The 21,033-nt window shown below is 51.3% G+C and overlaps 7 protein-coding genes across 7 annotated transcripts; 5 read left to right on the top strand and 2 right to left on the bottom strand.

The window, feature by feature from the left end:
• Positions 1-183: 183 nt before the first annotated feature.
• BX661DRAFT_175846 (uncharacterized protein) lies at positions 184-2,904 on the top strand. Its single transcript, XM_051534190.1, has one exon. It carries the CDS (start codon positions 268-270, stop codon positions 2,551-2,553), a length of 2,286 nt encoding a protein of 761 aa, XP_051395349.1. The 5' UTR covers positions 184-267; the 3' UTR covers positions 2,554-2,904.
• Positions 2,905-4,477, top strand: BX661DRAFT_175844 (histidine phosphatase superfamily). The gene has a single exon (XM_051534189.1). It carries the CDS (start codon positions 3,009-3,011, stop codon positions 4,407-4,409), a length of 1,401 nt encoding a protein of 466 aa, XP_051395348.1. The 5' UTR covers positions 2,905-3,008; the 3' UTR covers positions 4,410-4,477.
• Positions 4,478-4,520: 43 nt separating this feature from the next.
• On the bottom strand, positions 4,521-9,861 carry BX661DRAFT_175843 (uncharacterized protein). The gene is made up of 3 exons (XM_051534188.1): positions 9,674-9,861; positions 9,402-9,470; positions 4,521-9,238 (listed from the first exon to the last, which is right to left on the bottom strand). The coding sequence occupies exons 1-3, from the start codon at positions 9,750-9,752 to the stop codon at positions 4,701-4,703; spliced, it is 4,686 nt and encodes a 1,561-aa protein (XP_051395347.1). The 5' UTR covers positions 9,753-9,861; the 3' UTR covers positions 4,521-4,700.
• A 1,717-nt stretch (positions 9,862-11,578) lies between these two features.
• BX661DRAFT_168144 (aspartic peptidase domain-containing protein) lies at positions 11,579-13,462 on the top strand (the record flags this gene model as incomplete). The annotated part of the gene is made up of 5 exons (XM_051533399.1): positions 11,579-11,631; positions 11,722-12,064; positions 12,209-12,560; positions 12,704-13,218; positions 13,370-13,462. The coding sequence occupies 5 exons, from the start codon at positions 11,579-11,581 to the stop codon at positions 13,460-13,462; spliced, it is 1,356 nt and encodes a 451-aa protein (XP_051395346.1).
• A 152-nt stretch (positions 13,463-13,614) lies between these two features.
• On the top strand, positions 13,615-15,131 carry BX661DRAFT_175838 (uncharacterized protein). Its single transcript, XM_051534187.1, has one exon. It carries the CDS (start codon positions 13,753-13,755, stop codon positions 14,911-14,913), a length of 1,161 nt encoding a protein of 386 aa, XP_051395345.1. The 5' UTR covers positions 13,615-13,752; the 3' UTR covers positions 14,914-15,131.
• On the bottom strand, positions 15,132-16,424 carry BX661DRAFT_175837 (uncharacterized protein). Its single transcript, XM_051534186.1, has one exon. It carries the CDS (start codon positions 16,276-16,278, stop codon positions 15,199-15,201), a length of 1,080 nt encoding a protein of 359 aa, XP_051395344.1. The 5' UTR covers positions 16,279-16,424; the 3' UTR covers positions 15,132-15,198.
• A 1,569-nt stretch (positions 16,425-17,993) lies between these two features.
• On the top strand, positions 17,994-20,964 carry BX661DRAFT_175836 (uncharacterized protein). The gene has a single exon (XM_051534185.1). The coding sequence runs from the start codon at positions 18,475-18,477 to the stop codon at positions 20,830-20,832; it is 2,358 nt and encodes a 785-aa protein (XP_051395343.1). The 5' UTR covers positions 17,994-18,474; the 3' UTR covers positions 20,833-20,964.
• The last annotated feature ends 69 nt before the right edge of the window (positions 20,965-21,033 follow it).

Below are 21,033 nucleotides of genomic sequence, written 5' to 3'. Positions count from 1 at the left end.
TTGGCTTGTTTTTATTCATGTTAAAAGTATATATCAGTAGGGGGGAGATGGAAATGAAAAATGAAAAATGAAAAATAAAGCATCACGTGTAGTTGCCCACATATCCGGCCAATGCTGGCTGCTTTGCATCATGGGCAAAAATGGGTGGCGCGCGGTGGAGGAAGAAAAAACAACTAAAAAGCTCGCATTACCCACTTTCCCTACTCTTCTTTATATTACGTTCCTTCCTTCCTTGTTTATTTATTTTTATTGTTTTCTTGCATTACAATGGCAGGCACCCACACAACAACAGCCAGAAGCAGAGGCAGAAGCACATACGACATACCGGACGGGCCGGCAGACCCCACGCCGGGAATGCCGTCGTTTGACTTTGCAAGCATGGGCCAGGGCGGCACAGTGCCCCTGGTGATCGACAACGGCTCAGGGACATGCAGGGCCGGGTGGGCGACCGAAAACGACCCACGGCTAGAGTTCGACAACATTGTGGCCAAGTACCGCAACCGCAAGCTCCACAACGACCCTTTGCTCCTTGTCGGCAGCAACGTGTACTCCGACCCAATGGCCAAATCCAACATCCGCAGCGGGTTTGACAACGGCATCATCACCAACTTTGAAGTGATGGAGGGCGTCCTCGACTACGTCTTCACAATGCTCGGGTGCACACAGGACACCGTAGGCCAGCCGATCGTGATGACCGAGGCGGCGTGCACACCGTATGCGTCTCGCAGACACATGTCCGAGCTACTGTTCGAGTGCTACAATGTGCCGTCGGTTACGTATGGGATTGACGCGGCGTGGAGCTACTATAAGAACACGGGGTCGTTCAGCACCGACGGCCTGGTGGTGTCCTCAGGCCACTCGGCCTCGCATGTCATCCCGATCTACGACGCGCGCGTGGCCACGGAGCAGTGCCGCAGGATCAACCTGGGTGGCGTGGCGATGGAGGAGTACCTGCTTAAGCTCTTGCAGCTCAAGTACCCGAGCTTTCCGATGAAGATCACCGAGTGGCAGTCGCGGCAGCTGGTCAACGAGTTTGCCTACGTGGCACAGGACTACGAGGATGAGCTCAGCAGCTGCCTCACGGCGGCCGGGCTTGAGGCGGGCGACGTCACAGTGCAGTTTCCATTCCTGGCGCCCAGCCTGGACGAGCGCACCGAGGAGGACATCCAGCGGGCGGCCGAGCGGCGCCGCGACCAGGCGCGCAAAATGCAGGAGATGGCCGCCAAGAGGCGCCAGGAGAAGGCCGACTTGCGCGTGCAGCAGCTCGAGCAGCTCACGGAGATCCGCGCCGCCAAGCCCCACATGGACGAGGCGGCGTTTGCCGAGCGCATGCGCAGTGCCGGGTTTGCCAGCGAGCAGAGCCTGGACGACGCCATTGCCAGCGCACAGCAGCAGCTTGGCAATGGCGGCGGCGGCGGCGCGGAGCCTGAGGAGAGGGAGCCGCCGGTATTCCCGCTCGTCGACGTGCCTGACGAGCAGCTAGCGGCCGACCAGCGGCTGGAGAAGCGCAAGCAGGTCTTCCTCAAGGGCAGCCACGATGCGCGCGAGCGTGCGCGTGCCGAGAAGGAGCGCGAGCGGGCCAAGCAGGAGGAGGCCGCGCGGCTGGACGACGAGCGGCGCCAAAGCGACTTCGGCCAGTGGCTGGCCGACCTGCAGGCGCGCCGCTCCGCTGTTATTACACGCATGGACGACCGCAGGGCGCGGCGCCGCGAGCTCAGCGACCGCCGCAGCCACGCATCGCAGGTGCGCATGCGTAACATTGCCGACCTGGCTGCGCACGACGCACCCAGCGCTGCGGCCGGCGGCAAGCGGCGGCGGCGCGGCGACAACGACGACACGTTCGGCGCCGAGGACGACGACTGGAACGTCTACCGCGACATCACCAAGGAGGAGGAGGCTGAGGAGGACGACGAGGACGAGGCCGAGCTGGAGCGGCTCACCTGCCGGCTCGGGCAGTTCGCGCCCGACTACTTGGAGAGCCTGGACCGCGCAGCGCGCGCCAAGATCGAGGCCACCGCCATGTACCGCTTTGCCGAGGGCTGCCAGCCGGCCATCCTCGACAAGCCCGCGGTGCCGTACAAGCCCGATAACAAAGCCATTGTTGCGCGTGCCGCGCGCGAGTACCAGCTGCACCTGAATGTCGAGCGCATCCGCGTGCCCGAGATCATCTTCCGCCCGAGCCTCGTCGGTCTCGACCAGGCCGGGCTGATCGAGACCATCGACAGCGTGGTGCGCAATACCGGTCGCCCGTCGCTGGTCAGCAATATATTTGTGACTGGCGGCGGCTTTGCCTGCGTCGAGGGCATTCTGCAGCGGCTGCAGAGGGACGTCGTGGGCATTATGCCGGAGCGTACGCCCATTAATGTACGCCGCGCTGCCGACCCACTGCGCGATGCTTGGAGGGGCGCAGCGCTGTGGAGCATGGCAGAACCGGAGGCCTTCAGGGCTAGCTGCGTCACTAGGCAAGACTACCTTGAGAAAGGTGGCGAGTATATCCGCGAGCATGAAGCCAGTAACCGCTACCACGCATTCCCGGCGGCAGCAACACAGTAACGGGCTTTTGCTTTGCTTTGCTTTGCTTTGCTTTGGCTTGCTTTGCTTTGGCTTGCTTTGCTTTGCTTTGGCTTGCTTTGCTTTTCTTTGGCTTGGCTTAGCTTGGTTTGCCCTGCTTTGGTTTTGTATTTTCTCACGCTTGGAATCAAAATAATGTTTGGATTCTTCTGAGAGAGGCTCGCATGGTCACTGTGGCCAAGTGCAGTTCAAGTGCTGCGTGGCCTGCTTGCAAAAGTCGAATAATTCCAGGCCTATTTTCCTCTTTTTTCTTTCTTTCTGAGTGTCCGACGCTTTTCGACTGTATTTTTTCTACTGCCGCCAGCCAACCAGCAAACTCCTTTCTTTCCCTTGTCTTGTTTTATTTTTATTCTCTTCGAATAAACCTCCATCCACACTATTTCACCAACCTTCATTCTCCCCTCTCCCAACCCAAAACCTCCCCCCTCCCTTTGTCAATGGGCCTGCGCATCATACTCACTGTTGCCACCATTGCAGCAGCCGCTGTCTCTACCGCCGCCGCCGCCGCCGCCGAAGTAAGCACGACACTGAACACCGATGTTACAAAGTACAGCTTCAATGACGCCAACTACACATACTGCGACCCAGGATACCCGCAAACCCAGTCGTACGCCGCAGTGCCCGACGCACAACTCGAGTTTGTCCAAGCGGTGGTCCGCCACGGCGACCGCACCCCAGTGCACCTCATCCCCAATGACGAGACAACGTGGACCTGCGACGGAATCAACGAAAACATGTATTTGCACAGCTCTGCCGACCCGAAGAACACCACGGGGTCTGTCCAGCAAGTCATTGACATTCCGGCGTGGAACGGGAAACACGGGTTTTCCAACCAAGTATGGCGCGGCACCTGTGAGGTCGGCCAGCTGACGGACCATGGAAAACTCCAGCACCGCACGCTAGGCTCCCACCTACGCAGTATCTACATTGACAGGCTTGGCTTCCTCCCCGACAAACTCACCAATCCCGAGCAGCAGGTGTACGCCCGGAGCACGTATATTTGGCGCACGAAGAATTCCGCTGAGAGTCTTCTGGGATCGCTATGGCCCGACCGTGGCGTATTGCCAGGCTCTGCAATTAAATTGCATTCGTTGCCGCAGTTTGTCGAAACCATGTACGGGAACGCTGATGCTTGTCCAGCTATTAAGAATATTTTGACGCTGATTTCCAAAACCGACCAGTACCAGCAGTTCCTGAAGAGCCAGGGTCCGCTGATGGCAAAGCTCGCGGGTATTTTTAATGTCAATGGTAATCGGTGGAGCGATACTTGGGACGGATACTTTGACGTACTTAATGCCCGTCACTGCAACAGCAAGGACCTCCCTTGCAGCCACGCCTTGGTCGGTGGTGCAGCCAATAATTCCACTGCTAAATGTGCCACGGTCGAGGATGTTCTGCAGGTGCAGCACAATTCGCACTATGAGCTCACGTATAAGATGCGCGATAGCACATGGTCGAAGCAGCTCATGCGCCTGTATATCGGCTCATTCATTGGCACGCTGAAGGAGCAGATGGAGCAGCATGTGGCGGGGAAAGCCCCCGGGCTTAAATTCGCCCTATACTCTGGCCACGACACAACAGTTCTCCCCCTGCTCGCTGCTCTGAGAGCATCCAACCAAGGAATGCTGTGGCCGCCGTATGCGTCGAATATTCTTTTTGAACTGTGGAAAAAGTCCGATGGTAGCAGGGTTGTCCGCGTCATATATAATGGCGAAGTGCTTAGGCTGATGGAGGGCTCGGAGTGGTGTGACCTTAATGCTTGTCCGATTGACACTTTTTATAAGCATTTGGATGAGTATATCCCGAGAGATATTGCGACAGAGTGTGTTTTCAAATAGACAATTTTCTTAGCTTTTTTTATTTATTTCGTCGGCAAAGTCCGTCAACATTGAGCGTGTACTGCTTTTATATACATGGCCTGAGCGCTACAATTAGTGCTTTTCCATGCGTAAAAAGTTTAATAATTGTTTTATAGATGAATTACTGGTGGTGTCTCACGTAATAATTGAGATAGCTAACACTCATGGTTGATATTCTGTTATTTTATGCACTGAGTGGGGATTTCCAACCATAAATGATTCAAAATAAAATAACGTATACCAATACTACTACTGGCCTCATCTCGACAATTACTCGTCCATCTCCATGTTCTCCCGCTTGCTCGACTTTCTCGACAGGTCAACGTAAATGTCGCCTAAAATGTCGTCCTCGCAGTTGCGGCCCGCCTCGTCATCCACAGGGTATAGCGTCTCATCCGGCGCGTTGTCTATAAAGTCCCTAAACAGGGCGTCGCGCAGTTCCAGCGACAGCGCATACGCCAGCGGCGGCGGAACCGCATTGCCCACCTGCCTGTACATATCCTTGACGCACTTCTCGTTGAAATTATACAGCCTGAACGTATCGGGGAAACCCTGCGCACGCGCGCACTCGCGGACAGTAAACAACCGGCGCTGGTCATGCAGCAGAACCGTGCCACTCTTTCCCATCGGCTCCATCTCCGTCAGCGCCGTGCCAAAGTACTGCTTAGGATCTATGCGGCCGAAAAGCCCCTTCCAGCCGTTGTTCCGCGACGCCGCGCTCTCCTCCGACGACAAGCACCAGGGCCGGAGCGTCAGAGGAAGCGAACTATGGTCCATGCCGGGTTCCATCGTAACCCTGCAGATACGCTCGACATTGTCAGCCTTAAACTTGCGGCAAACATGGTTATACAGCGTGTCCACCAGCTCGTCGTAGTCGCCCTTGACCCCGGGAATGCAGATCTGTTCCCGGCGCCGGCGCAGCCGCTGAAACTCACTCATGGGAGCCTGCGAGTACTGCATCTCCATAAGCCCGACAAACGAGAGGTTGGCCAGCTTGGGATCCAGCCCCGGAGCACTCCCATACACGGTATGGTACTGCGGCCACTCGCTGTTGCGCACAGGCTCTGGGTCCGGATAGTGGATCGCCGGGTTGATGAATTCAAACTTTGGCAAATCGCCGATCGCATCCCCAACGGTAACCGCGTGGTGCGGGGCATTGCCATTGAGATGCGCAAAGGGCGCGTACACGGTGCCGTTCGGAAAGTTGATGTTGGTCTGGTTGGACTTTGCAAAAGTACTGATCGGACGCGGCACTTCGGGAAGCCGGCATCCGCGCTTGCAACCCCAGACAAACAGCCGCCGACGGGACTGCGCCAGGTTGTAGTTGCCCGCCTGCAGCACAAAGAAGCGCGTCTGGTAACCCATGTTGGTCAGCGTGCGCAGGATGAACTTTAGCACGCCCATCTCAATGCCACCACCAATCCGGCCCTTGCCAATTTGCACACCACCTAGTCTGTAGTTGAGCAGGCCGCGGACATTCTCCAGAAGGAAATACGACGGCCGGTAAAAGTCCACGTAGGACAGCGCGTTGGCGATGAGCGACGTCTTGATGTCGTCGGCCTTGAGGAACCGGTTGCAGCGCGAAAAGCCCTGGCATGGCGGCCCACAGTAGATAAAGTCGACGTCGCCCGGCTGCGGCATTGGCGGCAGCTGCCTACCGTCAAACTTGTTGATCAGCGGCTCGACCGGAATGCCCTGGTGCGCCTTGATGGCCGAGTCCAGCAGCAGGTTGGAGCACTGGTTGTAGACCTGCGCCTTCGGGTGGTTCTTGGCAAACGTGACACCGGCAGACTCCATGAACTCGACTGACCACATGGTCTTGACAATCCCCGACTGGTCCATGCCCTGGGTCAGACCGCCGCAGCCTGAGAACAGATCGAGAGCGCGCAGGGGATGCCGGCCGCGCATGAAGCTGGCTCTTGGCGCGTCCGCCCGGCTGTGCGCGGAAACAGGCTTGGTAGCGCCATGGATAAAGGTCGCCATCAACCGCGTGCGCCACTCGCGCTGGCGCCTGCAGATCCTGCAGCAGGGAGCCGCCGGCATGCGCTCGTCCTCCTCCTCGCCATCCGCGTCGCTGTCTGCCTCTGGCGCTTCGCTGAACGGCTTGAGCTCCACCCAGTGGGCCTGCTTGTCGGGCCAAAGCTTGGTCGACTCGTAGCGGGCATAGAACGCGTTGACGTCGTTATCCTTGTACAAGTTCAGGCTGCCGTCGACCTCCTCCGGATGCACCACCCAGCACTTGCCGCGAAACGTCGACACGTCAATGTCCTTGGCCTGTGGCGTCCAGTAGAGCTCCCGCCCGTCGTTGTACTCACACTGGCCAGCGGGGCGCTTCTCTACAGGCAACACGACCATGCGCTTCAAAATCTGGATCTCGGCGCTCAACGTGCGCGTGGTGCCCTTGACCTTGTTGATGAACGCCAGCTTGTCAAAGAACTTGTTGATGTACCCAATCTCAAAGGGCTGGTCCTGGTGCTGGGACGGATAGTACACAACGTCGTTGACATGGTACTCGATTCCATTGACGGTCGCAGTCTGCACATACTCGGGGCAGTTCACGCTCTGCAATGAGCCCTGAGACTGGCTCAGCCTAGGGACCATCTTCGAGCCGACAATCGCGCGACCAATCTTGATCTCCTCGCTCGTCTGCTTGTACCGGCACGACGGGCACCACATTGGGATGCTCTTGCCGATCGCCTGCGCGTGCAGGTTGACATCCTCGAACATCGCTGATGCCGTGTCGTACCAGAAGCGGCAGAACATCTTCTTCTCGGACACCATGTCGAACGTATCCAGCTCCTGCTTAGTCGGAATGAATGGGATGTTGATCTTGCCGCACAGGCTGGCGAGGAGCGAAAGTGTGTGACACTGGTCCACCAGGAACCATTCGTTGGGCAGCGCAACCTCTTGAAGTATCGTGTCGCGCCCGGGAAGCAACATCCGCCCATGGAACATCCAGCAGCGGCTGCCGGTCGAGTACATGATCATGGTGATCTGGAACACCCGCACAAACGGCCCAGACACGGTGGTGGAGTTCTGCAGGGCGTCAAGATTGTCGTCAGTGGCCTCCGACTCCCAGATGGTCTCGAGCGCGTGGTCAGCTGTCGGCCGCATGACCGAAACAAGAACTGTGTCGCCGACCTTGATGGACACCGGCTCCGTCTCCCCGGTCGCATTGTTGGCATCAGGCTTGGGTGTCACCAGGACCTCACTGTAATGGCGCTTGTCATCATCGATCCGCGGGAGCCGTGAATCATAATAGCCCTCTACCTTGCTGCCCTTAAAATAGCATAGGTCAATGCCCCCGTTCCGCAAATCGGGCACCGATACCTTGCCCAGGTCCTTCTCCGCCTGAGCCTTATTGATCTTCTTTTTGGAGGCGTGCTTCTTCTGCCAGTCGAACTTGGACTTTGGGCCCTTGGTGGCTGCCCCGCCCTCGTCGTCAGCAGTGTTGGTCTCGGAATCGGGGTCAGCGCCGGAACTGGATGCAGCTGCAGTGGCTCTTGACGCAGGGCCCGTCGCAAAATGACTCACGTTTACCAGGTGCTGGGCATACAGCCCCTTGGCAATGGATGCGACCAGCGTTGTGACGCACGCAGGGTTCTCCTTGGTCGCCGTTTTGCTGCTAATGTTAACAGGCGCGCGCGGGTTTCTGTTTCTAGGTGCTGGGGCTGGCCTGCTAATCGGAGTCACAGTGGTGGTCGTGGTTCTGAACTCGCGTTTTGAGGACTCGTTTTTAATGGGCTCGCGGCATATTGTACGGATAAGTTGCGTGTCTAGCAGATTCTCCATGTCGGAGGCCTCTGCGCAGGCGTTGATCTCGAGTATTATGTCGTCGCGGTATTTGCGGAACTCGCCTTCCGTTATAGGCGACAAGCATGCGATGATGTCGCAGGGGCTCTGCCGCATTCTAACAATAAAGTTGGAGAGTGAAAGCCGGGGCTCTGTCTTCGCCAGGAATAGCGCCTGGTGCGCCATGTATATGGACTTGTAGAATGGTGCGTAGGCGTGGGCGTAATCTGGATGTGGGCTAAGCAGTTTGTACCAGCCAAACGTGGTGCGCGCCCAAACCTCTGTTTCTCCACTTGACGTAAGATACGCCTCGTAGCTTACGATTGCAGACAGGTAGATGCGCTGAGTAAAGCCGCTGCTTCCGTTGGCACGGCCGGCGCGATTTGTGTTTGCGCCATTTGAAGGAGCAGCAGTTTTCCCGCGTTGGCGGCTAACATTGCCATTGGCATTGCTATCAACTTCCTCGTCGTCATCCTCACCATCCTCGTCGCCATAGTTGTAGTTGCAGTAGATGTCGACCTCGCCCATTTCAAGCGGCACGACGTTGCCGGAAATCGAAAGGTCAATGTTGTCCTCGTAAAGCTCTGAGATCTCGATAAGAGCGTTGTTGTCCATCTTGTTGAAAATAACAAAGTTGTCCAGGGACCGGCACGGAAGGTCGTTGGCAGACCCCTCGCCGTCATTAAACGTGCTCTCATTCATAACCTCCAGCGTATCGTCCTCCTCCTGTTCGCCTGCCTGGATTGTGTACCTCGTCATCTTTGGTCTGGCCGCTGGCTTCACCATTTGTGCCTTACTTGCCGATACTGCCGACACGCGCCTTCTGCTCGACATAGCTGGCAACGCCACAACAGATGAAAAACGCGGCACCTTCAGCAATGCTGCCTTCAGTTTCTCTGTTCCCCAGGTGATTTCATCCTCATCATCATCGCTCCCGTCGACTTCAAGGACGGTGGACTCGTCGCTGCTGATTCTCGTAGTGTTTGCCGAGGTCCTTGGCGATACGTTTTCGCTGGCTATAATAATGCGTGATTTGCAAAAAAAATTTAATAAAAGAGAACTTATTAGCGTTGTGTAGTCAAAAAGGCGCAAAGCACGATGGCAAAGCACGCGAGTGCGCCTGTATCCGTGAAAAGCTGTGCACTATTAAAGTAAACAAAACAAATGTGGTCTTTTTACCTTTGCTTCCTTTGCCATTGGCGACAAATCCAATCTCGTCGTCAGGCGCGTAGGCGTTAGTGCGGCTAACTACGGTGTATGTGTAAAAAGCGTGTACACGATCGAAATTGAAACTTTCACAAAATGCGCAGCACAAGAAGTAGCGTTAACGATAAGCGGTTGACTTGCCCCGAGCATCAAAGCTGTGTTTGGACTTCCAGTCCCTACGCTAGTCACTAGTTACTAGATACTGAAACGCGATGGGTGGCTTGCTCTTTTGATGTAAAATATACCTTTGCTGCAAGGTCCAATTTTTACCGGGGGTTTTCGCTTGAGAACCGGCTCTGGGGTCTCAAAGTCACTGGTGTCCATGGCTAGTCCGAAGCGTTTTTTTCAGTCGGGGTGCTGCTAAATTGTAAAATTGAGAATAAAGACTGAAAAATGAAAAATGAAAAAAAAAACCCCCCTGGCGGAAAAAAATAGGACTGCAAAAACAAACAACAAAAGAAAATAGCATTTTCGTCAGATTCAATTGCAACCCAACACTTGTTATTTTTTGTTGATCTTTGGATCGCACAATTTTTCTTTGCTGTTGGTGGCTGGATGCGTCGCGGAATTTTTTTATTATTATTTCTGGGCTCGGGCCAAATGGTCGAGCTGATTGGCCTATACAAGTATTCATCGTTTATCATGCTTTCGATATCTTTTGCATTATTTGTTTTCGCTTATTTGCAGAGTAACCAAATATTGTGCTTTGTTTACTAAATAAAAGTTGGCGAGTCGTGTTTATATTCGCGCTCATTTCTTCTTTGCGGGTGTGACTGCCATTGCTATACGATCAAACGTTATCACAGTTGTCTCTTTGCTTTTTCTATTTATGCGAATGCACTGCATGCTGCTCTATATCCTCAATTGATTTCCAAAGCGCGTTTTTCCAAGGTTTTGCATAAATGCTTTTATCGGACTATTTGTGATATAATGCATTTTTGTGCATGATTACTTTTTATTTTTTAAAAAAATTATACTGCCAAGGATACTTTTGGCGCGGCCAAACGAGGAGCCGCCGCCATGCCTGGTCAGCATATTGAGCATCTGCACAGGAAGGCAGTAAATTAGCCTTAGATATTGAGTTTCTCTGCCTTGGAAATACTCACGGTTTCATTAAGACCTTGCATGTTCTAGTCTATATTTCTCCGCACCTCTTGATAAGCCTCCACACTTGCGTACACATATGCAATGCACTGTGCAATATCAATTTACAGGTTATTCATTTATCCAACCGCAATATTAATAAAGTACAATATTGGATATTGGATATTGGATATTGACCAGCCAGTACCTGGGCGGAAAAATAAAATGCGCCGCTTTTTTTTTGCCACGGTGGTTACCCAGGCAATTAACAAATTATATTAAAACAAAGCACACACTATGCACCATGCACCATGCACTGCTAAGCTTCTATTTTTTACTCTGCCACTTCCAATTAACCACGCTTATCAGGATGGCTTGCAGAGTGGAGTGATCATTTTCCATGCTATGGTGTTTAATAAAAATGGGTTAATATTTATTTTACAAGCATAAATTTAATTGTCAAATATATATTTGAACTACTCCAAGCCTCCACATGATAGCATGACAAACTCGCCTTCAATATTATGCTAGTCCAAAACTTTGGGATGAACTATAGGTTAATATTTGCTGGCTTTTTGAAATAAACATATATCTTCTGGGTATCCCCGCCTCTTTAAACTTTTTTGCTTTCTGGATACCTCTCTTGTTTCAACATTTGTAGTTTTTTTACTTTAAATATTATATTCACTGGTAGCTAGTTAACTCTGACTAGGTTATCCGGCCAACTCATACTAAATTATTTGTATTTTTTAGTTAATCGAGTTGTTGTCATTGTAGCATTCAAAATTGTACTGGTAAGTTTTCATTATTTGAACAAATAAAAACCAACAGCATACACTTATCTACGGATTAGCATTGCAAATTTAACTTGCGTATATGCGCAGACCAATTGCAAGCAATAATTTGACATTGCCAGCCCTCAATGATGCTAATTATATTTGCATGTTTTTAATATACTCTTTTCATTTAGACCACTTTTCACTCTCCCCCCTCAAAAAAAAACTCCAAAACAAGCTGCCGTTTATACAATGTGGAAACAACTAACTGTAACGGCATTCGCACTAAACATGATGCTGTCGGTGACGCTTGCCGCACCACAAAGCGTCTTTAGCGGAATGAGGTAAGTATTTCAATTCATCAAAAAATGACTTGCAAAAAATCCTCATCGAGTGAACACAATAAACCTAATAGTATTTATTTTTATTTATAGCTTGCAAGAGCTGGAAACACCGGCTGCCCCTATTCTGAACGGGCTTCCGATATCGGGCATGCAGTTTCTGGAAGACAACATCGAGGACCACATGAGCACCCAGCAGGTGCCTCAGCATGACAACGAAAATGACGACGATGACGATAACAGCAATACGCAACCGGATAATTCTCTTGCTGTAGTTCCTAACATGCAAGGGGGCAATGGGTCTTTCAAAATTCCAATTACTCCTCACAGGTCGCACGGCAATCGTGTATCAACCATGGCTGCAAGAGTCAGGGCACTGCAGAAGCATATGCTAAACGTCCCTGGAAAGTGGCTGCAAGTCGTGGAGAAACTTCCGGTCAAGGAGTACGGCTATGGGATTGAGGCAAGTATTAACTGACAATTTTACAATCCTTAGAACTGTTTTTTATTGCTATATTTGCTGCTTCTACCTGCTAACTGAAACTAATCGTCAACCTATTTTAATTCTTTTACACTCTAGTACTATGGCGAAGTCGGCGTGGGCACCCCACCTCAGCTGTTCAAGCTCGATCTCGACACTGGCTCTGGGGACGTGTGGTTGGCCGGGCAAGAGTGCACTGTGTGCTCGCGTCACAAAAAGTTCAATCCCAAAAGATCATCGACGTACAAGGCCGAGGGGCGCAAGTGGGGAATTTCCTACGGTGATGGCTCGTTTGCATCAGGATATACCATTCGAGACACTGTCACTATCGGGAATCTGACTGTTCCTAACCAGGTCGTTGGCCTTGCCACTAATGAATCGCGGGCGTACCAAATTGACATTGTCGATGGATTGCTTGGACTCGCATACAGCGGAGTCTCTTTTATTCCCGGTAAGCCTAATGTTCATTCCGTGTGCTTTTTATTATGTTGATTTGGTTACAAGTGCACACCTGTGTTACATGCCAATATTTCGCTAAACGCAAATATGTTACGTCATTTATGCATTTGATTTTGATTTTGCGTCGCTGTGTAGGAGTCACGACATTCCTGGACAACATTCTGGAAAACGATTATTTGGCCGAGCCCATTTTCTCCGTGTACATCACCGAAAAGGACAAGAACGATTATGCCGGCGAGTATCTCTTTGGCGCGATCGACAAAACTCGGTACTCTGGAGAGCTCACTTGGGTACCGCTGCACAAGCCAAAGTTCTGGGAAGTCATGCTTGATGACGTTTCGCTGAATTTTGATAGTTTCACAAAGATGGGGCTGGATATCAAGGGCTCAGCCATCATTGACACCGGCACGACGCTTATTGTCATGAGCGACGATCAGGCAACCGAGTTCCACAGAGGAATTCCGAGCGCACAAAACAACGAAATTTACGGTTGGATCATGCCGTGTAACACAGAGACGGTCTTGCCAGGAAACTTGACATTTACCATTGGTGGTGTTGACTTTGCTGTGCCTGTCAAGAACCTCATGCGCGAACCTGTGAAGGGCCTTGATGGCTGGTGTTTCTCTGCAGTGACTAGTGGTGCATCAAACGTAAGTGCAACGAGGTGTATTGATTATGGCTGTATATGTGGGGGGAAAAGTGTTTTGTTCTTTACATGTTTGCTGCTAGTGACTGTCTGCCTTTTTGACTGTGTATTAATTGTCTTTTTATTGTCTTTGTTTTTGCATTAATTCCGTGTAGTTTATCATTCTGGGCGACGTTTTCCTTCGCTCGAATTATGTTGTATTTGACCGTCGCAACGCCCGTGTGGGCATTGCACCATCCAAACACTGACCCGTCCTAGAAGGACAGCTAAAAAAGATTAATAATTCATTTCAATTTAATTCAAAACCTCACTTCGATTTGAAGCAAATGAGTGATGTTTAAAGCATGCTTGATTTGGATCAGAAAATTGCGATCAGCATTTTTTTTTCTGTGACTGTCAACAAAAGAAAAAATATACTTGCTGGAGTCAGCCATACCTCAAAACCATGGACAAGTCTGTTTGTTCTCTTTGCCTTGAAATTGTTGTAGACAATTCAACACTCGCAATCGTGCTTTTTGATTTTTGACATTCCAACACAATGAGGCTTTCGACAGAAGCACTGGCGAGCCTTGTAGACAAGCCACTCGGAGAGATGACTGTCATTGCTATTCGCGGCAAGGAGATAACTCACATCGACGGCCTCTCGTCATGTGTGCAGCTGCGGAAGCTAGATCTGTCGGACAACAAGATTGATTCCAGCGATGCGCTCAGTGGTCTGCGCCAGGCTGAGTCCCTAATCCACATAAACCTCAGCGCCAATCTGCTCGAGGAAATGGATGTTGTCAAATACACGCCAAAGGCCAATGTGCTGAATATGAGCAACAACAGGCTGACCCGAATTTGCAAGTCCGTCGCCGCCTGTGGTGAGCTCAGGGCCATCATCCTGGGACACAACAAAATAGCAAAGATCGAACATATCTCAAAGCTAACAAACCTCAACACGCTGGTCATCTCTCATAACGAGATCGGCAAGATCCCGGACATGCCGCTACTCAAAGAGCTAACCAAGATCAGTGCCGCACACAACAAAATCACCGACATACCCGTTTTGACAATATACCCCAAACTCAAAGAGGTTAGGCTCAACGACAACAAGATCAAGTCTATCCCCGAGAGCATTCGCACGTGCGACAGCCTGCGGGTTATTGATTTGGGAAATAACAAGCTGGACGAGTGGACTTCGATCGCACCCCTGTCGTCGCTGCCTCGCCTGTACAACCTGAACCTCAAGGGAAACCCGATTTGCACCGAGGACAGGTACCGCGAGAGGGTAATCGAAATGATACCCTCCCTTCGCGTACTTGATGGCGAGCGTTTTGACCAGTGGTTCTTGGATCGCAAGGAGAAACGGAAGCTAAGAGTTGCGGCCGCCGCAAACGAGGGTCAGAGCGACGAAGAGGGGACTGAGGCAGAAGATAGTATTGAGGAGGTGAGGGCCAACACGAGGCCTAGGATAAATAGGGAGGAGCAGCCAAGGGCATACAGGGAGGAGAGGCCCAGCCGAACCTGGAACTCTGGTAGCAACGGCCGTAATGACAGTAGGGACAGCGAGTTTGGCGGTCGCGGAAGAGGCAGAGGTAGGGGCGGAAGCAGGGGTCAGGGAAGCGACCGCGGCAGGGGAGGGAGCAGCAGTAGAGGCAGGGACGACGGCAGAGGCAGAGGCAGAGGAAGAGGAAGAGACGCCGGTGGGGACCGGTGAACAAAAGCCATTGGTTCTAAAATGGCGGCCAAATGTCCGCCGCTAGCAGTAATCGCGTCTACAGCAATCGCGGTAGCTACAGCCGCAACCGTCGGCTAAAACGGGCGATGAAGCAATAATATTTGCAAATAAAACTCTAAAATGCGCTGATGTGGCGACTTGCCAGCGCTTCATATTTTTTTCTGCTAGAAGGATTTGATTTAATGGAAACAATGTGAAGTAAAATATTAGATACTGTGTCCAGCACAGCCACATCCCCCGTTTTGGTATCAAGTTTGACCCGCTCTAAGCCCGAGGAACAATCGTGGCCACACCCTTCATGGAAATGCCGCCTTCATCGTTGGTCGACCAAAGCTCGCATTTCTTAGGGCCAACAACATCGCATTTGGTATTGGCTCTTTGCGGCGCCTGTATCAATCGCCCGTTGAGTCGCATGCCCTGCTGGCAGTACATCGGGGTGACTGCACGGTAGTCGAACGACTTGAGCACCATTCCCTCCGGCATATTCGCCTCGAGTAGCTGCAGCAGCAGCGTGCATGTCAGTGGGCCGTGGATCAAAAGGCCCGGATGGCGCTCGGTTTCGCGCGCGTAAACTGCATCGTAGTGAATGCGATGTGAGTTCCACGACAGTGCCGAGTACCTAAACAAAAGGATCTCAGATGGCACCATCTCGTGCCCAAAGTCAGGCTGGCGGTTATGCTTGACAGTCTTGCGCTGTAAATCGATTGGCTTCATATACGCCAGATCACGATGCTCGGTAGCACAAAGCCCGCGGCTGTTGTACATCTCAAGGACAAGCCTGACAATCACCAGGGGGTCCATACCCGACCTCTCTTTGATCTTAACGTCTTCGATGCGCTTTGTTTGCGACGTGAGTTCGCCAACCCGAAGCGGATTTTCTGCGCTGAAATCCATGAGCCCGCCAGCCCACACACGCTGGCCGAAGGGGTCGGGCGGCGCTTCGTCAGCAAAATAACCGTCGGGGGCAAGCTCAGACTCGCCTTTGGCTGCCGGAAAGTACACCAGATACGCAGCTGGTGGTATTGGGGTTCCCTCGGAAACATCTCCCACCCGAGCGTCGCGCGGAAGGCTGGGATAGCTAGCTGGAAGGTACGGCCTGATCGACTGGTCCAGGAGTGTGAGCTGTCGGGGATCCATGCGATCCCACAAAACAGAGCTCTTTCCAAGGACATTGTCCCCCCATTTTTGCACTGCGGCGAGCTCTTCCAGCGTGCTTTTACTGCGCGGTGCAGTCGTGGCTGAGATGTGCCTGTGAGTGTGTGAGGTTGAGGCCGAAGAAACTAGTTTCGACAGCTGCGGCAACAGCAAGCGAGCGCGGCTGCCCAACCCTAAGCTGAGAGGCATGATTCGCGCTTTGTCGTGACCAAGTTTAAGCTATCGTAAGCAAAAAATAATAGAGAATATTTCCAGAAAGCACAAAAAAGAAAGAGAAGCGAATGAGGGAAAGGCAGTAACAGCCACACAAAACCAATTATATTCCCAGGCACCCGCTCTATTTTCGCGCTTTTTTATTCGACGCGTAATTAAAGGCAATCATTTGTTTTCGTGCACGTGCCAAGGTTTTACATTTTGGCCTTCACGAATCACAATAGATGATGTGCGCAGACCAAGGGTACCCGCAGCTGAGCTGGATAATGCATTGGCCCAAAGAAGAGCATTCACACAACGCTTTGCCGAATTGCGAACAAGCGCAAATTATATCATGCAACGACTGTTTATAGTCTGCTGTCGACTGTAGCCCTGTGTGTGATTTGTAGTCGTCCAAAATACTTTTTAGTGACAGTAACAGCACCACCAACGCCTTGTTTGTGGACAGTATCTATAACTGCATTTAAAAGCAAAGCCATGCTTGTCGGATGCACTTTCTATCCGAATTATAGCTGTAACTGCTCGACTACACCTCTTCCATTGTAGGTAAATATTCCGTAATTTTGTTGTATTTCCAAAATAAAACGAAATGCAAAACATTGAGAGCACACATGCCAAATTACTTTGTTCGCGCAAGTATAATGGGTATGCAAAATATATGTTATTGGCCCACCAGCTAGTTTTTCTCCATTTACCTGCCTCAAAATTTGTTTTGAGGCGCAATCAAGAAACAAATTAACACCTCTCAAGCTCCATTCCAAATGCAGAATTGGCTATTCAACTTTGGAGGAACTTGATACGTGGGGATGCAGCTGCTGTCACTCGCTTTGGATGCACACAAAAGATGTTGCAGTAATGTATACAACAAAAAACCTCAATAAAACCTCAATAAAACCTCAATAAAACCTCAATAAAAACCTCAATAAAACCTCTTTATAACTTCAATTGCTTTATTGCGCATTATATGTAGCTGCTTGAGTTTTCTTTGAGCAACAAGCCCCACCGGAGCTGTCACAAAGAAAACGGTGTGCAATCCATGCAATGCACTTGTGTTGGGTTGGTGCCACAATTGAATTCATAAAGCCTGGAGAAACAGTTGCCGCGTCGTCAGCTGTCTTTTTCTTTTATTTTTCTTTTGCATTCTGCATTTGACGCTCTGCATTGTGCCTTGTGATGTATTTAGTAGGATGGGTGGTTGATTGTGCAGCTGAGAGCAATTGCAGAAAATAAGGGCATCTCGACAAGCATCAATGTTTTTGTTAACGACAAGAACAATGTTCTACCAAAATGGATATTGTACTAAATGATTTTCTCTTTGCAAATATGAAAATATTTTATTTTTTAGTGAAAGTTATTTATTTTGATGTCTGGTTTGCCAACGCGAATCCCCCTGTGCCCCCCAAATTTCAAGCAAGAGATAAAAAACACTTGGTACATATAGCCTTTTTCTTTTAAATATTGAAAACGAAAGACTCAATTGTGTGCTTGGCTCTTTAGAATGTGACGAAGCAGCTCAGTAAGAAGTAATAAATGAGGGAGAGGGGAGGTTGAAATATAGGACTTATCGCTCTAACACAAGGGTGTTTCCTTATTCACTTCTGCCTTCAGAAAATAACGCGGCGCGCTTCTACTTCTTTTTTTGGTGTCAGTGAACGAATTTTTCTCCTTTCCTTTTTTTCTCAATTCGAAGCATGTATTTGCCATACGGCATTACTCCTTTCTTTATTTTAATTATCAACTCTGTTTCTGACGAGCATTTCTCTTTTTATACTTATTGTTTAATTCACCAGGGATACAACCTGGCTTCCTGTGATAAACTATACAAAAAATAACGACTTGTGCTGCACTTTTATATTCTACTTTGGTTGCTTAGCACGCTCTCCTTTATTCGATATTCCTTATTTTATTTAATTATAAATTGTATTCACCACTCGCTCATTTAAAATTACTTGCCAGTATATAAAAAATACATTTGTACATCCGGCATCCACGCTACCGACTGCAGCATTTTACAGCAGACGTAGACGCGGCATTGCTCAACATATCGTCATCCGCGTGCTTCCATTAAGACGCAAGTTTTTCATTTCATTTTTTTGTCTTTCTTCATCTCTAGTCACATATTTTTGTCTTTATTTGCAAACCCTTTCATATTGCTTTTAACACATATCACCAATGGAGCTTGACCCGCGTATTAAAGAGTTTAGGGTTGAATTTCCGCTTAATAAGACGACCAGCGGCCTGAAGCCCTCGCGGACATACCACGGCCGCATTCTAGTCAAGGTAACCGAGCCCGTTGCAGTTAGCCAACTACAGCTGCTCTTTGAGGGCTGGGAGCACGTGGATTTCGGCGTCAAAATTGGCTCATCGCGCAAACTTCTATTTCGATCAACAGAAAATCTGTTGCAGACCGATGGCATAGTAACCGATACTATTGTCCGAAATGTCGTTTTCGACTTTTCTTGTACCATGCCCAACGTCAACTTCCCCTCGGCCATGTGGTCCGCCATATGCGAAGTTGCGTACACGCTCAGTGCGACTCTTGTTGGCTCTGCGAGCTCGCCCCTGGCACGCCAAGGCATTGCTGGCAGCGCAGGCCGCAGTATGACACTAGCCGCTTCCTCAGTTCCTGTGCAACTGGCGCCCAAGGTGCTTCCATCAGGCGTCGGCTGGCTCAAGCCTCTCGTACTGCGCGATGGTATAATGCTGTTGGAGCCGGTTCGGCGCAGATTCCGGCGGCAGACGGTGCAGACTGCGATGAACATCTATGTGCAAGTGAAGAACCACTGCTGCACTCTGGGCGAGTCCATCTCGGTCGATGTCGACGCTACAATGCTCCAGCACAACCGGGTTCTGACATTTATTCGCGCATCTGTGATCGAACAAGTCGCATTGAAGACGCACGTGCAGGATGCCACTGCGCTCGAGTCCATCAACGCATTCCTCAGCAACCAGGGCCCCGTTAACACCCCGACAGTAATCCTGGCAGAGCGCACATTGAACCGCAAGGTGACCGAGGTAGACCCCAGCGCATTGATCAACTTGCCAGCAGCCAGAACCCGGGACTCGTCCTCGAGCAGCCTGCCGTTACCAAGACTCAATGGAGTCCAGAGCCTCCACATTCGCGTGCCTCGCAGCGACGTATGCACAGCGGAGGGCTTTTTCCTGAGCTTTACTCACGTCCTGCGCTTGAACTTTGGCTTGACATCGCGCTCGAGCAGCGGCCAACTCGACACTAAACATGTTACCAAGGATATCCCGCTGCGCATTGTCACATCAAAGTTTGGCGACGTCGGCAGCGCTTCACAGGTAGAAATCAATAAAAGGTTATCGGCATTGACCACCGAGAGCGACAGCTACGCGGTTTCGGCTGCCTACGGGTACCTGCTCAGCGAGAACTCGCGAGTTCCCAGGCCAGAGTCGCTAGAGCCGTACGCAGGATGCAGGGGCGTGCCTGCCCCGCGTCTCGAGGCAGTTGTGTATCCAACCGTTCAACCGTGCATGCCAATGCGCGAGTCAACAGAGCTCACTGAGTCTGATGCGCCCGCGCTCACGCTCACACCCACCACGATAACTCCAAACATGATCACCACGCTGCGCACGCCAGAGGTGCGCCAGAGGTCTGACAGCGGATTCAGCATCAACATTAACCCGGATCCAGTTGTCTCCAGCAGAGACAGCTGTATCCTTCCGCTGACACCAATACCGGCTCCTCGCACATTAATGGAGACACCGATGCAGCGGCATATAACCAACATGGGCTTCCAGTTCGGGCCGCTGCCACCAGTGCCACAGGAGATCTCGGCGGATGGACCCGCAGATGCTGCTTCCAGCCACAGCAAACATGACCAGCCGGACTTGACGGTTCGGAATATTGTGGATGCAACGGAGCACATCCCACTGCCATTATTGGTATCTGAAGATAAGCAGGAGCAGACACGGAATGCCAGTTGTCCAGGTAGCCCCGCTCTGTATACGGTGAACCGGCACAGCATTGAAGACAGCGACGATTCCAGGTCATGGCACAACAGGGACACGCTGGTCGACATTATATCCGCCGCCTCACCACGCAGTGGCTCGCTGCCAGCTAGCAGAATGGCCTCGCCCAACGCTGCCAGCGGCGATTATGCGTTTATTTCAACCAAGGGTTACAGGCCACATGTCCACGGCCAAAATATGAGTACGGCAGCCGCCAGCCCCGAAATTCCGTTCATCGGCTATCCCAGCAAAGCCATGTCGCTCAATGAGAAGCGGATGGGCAGACAGACATTCAGCGACAAGCGCGACTCCTCACGTAGTGAGGGCGAGACCGTCGTGTATTCGCCGCGCAGCGACAAATGCGACATGGACGACTACCCGCTGGATGGCATTTCAACCAAGAGCAACTCCCCGCAGTTGAAGCTCCCAAAGCTGCCTGTGCTCCCTGCCATCGAGTCGCTCGCCGAATCGCTGGATAACATGGCAAAGGGCATGCTGACCATCTCCTCCCCGACCCCAGACAAGTACGGGTTCTCGTCGTATTGGAATGCTTGAAGCTGACGTTTTTGTCGTCTGCATGCTGCTTAGCGCCCGTCGGCTGTCGCCCGTACACTTCACTTATTTGTTTAGTTTTCATTGCATTACCCCCTTTATATAACTTCAATCTCATCACTTTTTATACCTCGGTGTTTGCTCGACTTGTTTCCAAAGTTTTTTTGCGTTTATTATAGTAATGTGCAGTGGCTATCACCGTCA

This window comes from Kickxella alabastrina, assembly GCF_025024165.1.
Source record: "Kickxella alabastrina strain RSA 675 chromosome Unknown BX661scaffold_1, whole genome shotgun sequence".
Classification (NCBI taxonomy): Eukaryota; Fungi; Kickxellomycota; class Kickxellomycetes; order Kickxellales; family Kickxellaceae; genus Kickxella; species Kickxella alabastrina.
This window is presented reverse-complemented; position numbering and strand designations above follow the sequence as displayed.

Excerpts from the sequence above, each read along its gene's own strand:
- BX661DRAFT_175846 (XM_051534190.1), top strand. The coding sequence starts at position 268 with ATGGCAGGCACCCACACAACAACAGCCAGAAGCAGAGGCAGAAGCACA.
- BX661DRAFT_175843 (XM_051534188.1), bottom strand. The coding sequence starts at position 9,752 with ATGGACACCAGTGACTTTGAGACCCCAGAGCCGGTTCTCAAGCGAAAA. Across the intron at positions 9,471-9,673 it reads AATTGGACCTTGCAGCAAAG|TTAGCCGCACTAACGCCTAC; the intron begins GTATATTTTACA and ends CATACACCGTAG. Across the intron at positions 9,239-9,401 it reads CAATGGCAAAGGAAGCAAAG|CCAGCGAAAACGTATCGCCA; the intron begins GTAAAAAGACCA and ends GCATTATTATAG.
- BX661DRAFT_175837 (XM_051534186.1), bottom strand. The coding sequence starts at position 16,278 with ATGCCTCTCAGCTTAGGGTTGGGCAGCCGCGCTCGCTTGCTGTTGCCG.
- BX661DRAFT_175838 (XM_051534187.1), top strand. The coding sequence starts at position 13,753 with ATGAGGCTTTCGACAGAAGCACTGGCGAGCCTTGTAGACAAGCCACTC.
- BX661DRAFT_175844 (XM_051534189.1), top strand. The coding sequence starts at position 3,009 with ATGGGCCTGCGCATCATACTCACTGTTGCCACCATTGCAGCAGCCGCT.
- BX661DRAFT_175836 (XM_051534185.1), top strand. The coding sequence starts at position 18,475 with ATGGAGCTTGACCCGCGTATTAAAGAGTTTAGGGTTGAATTTCCGCTT.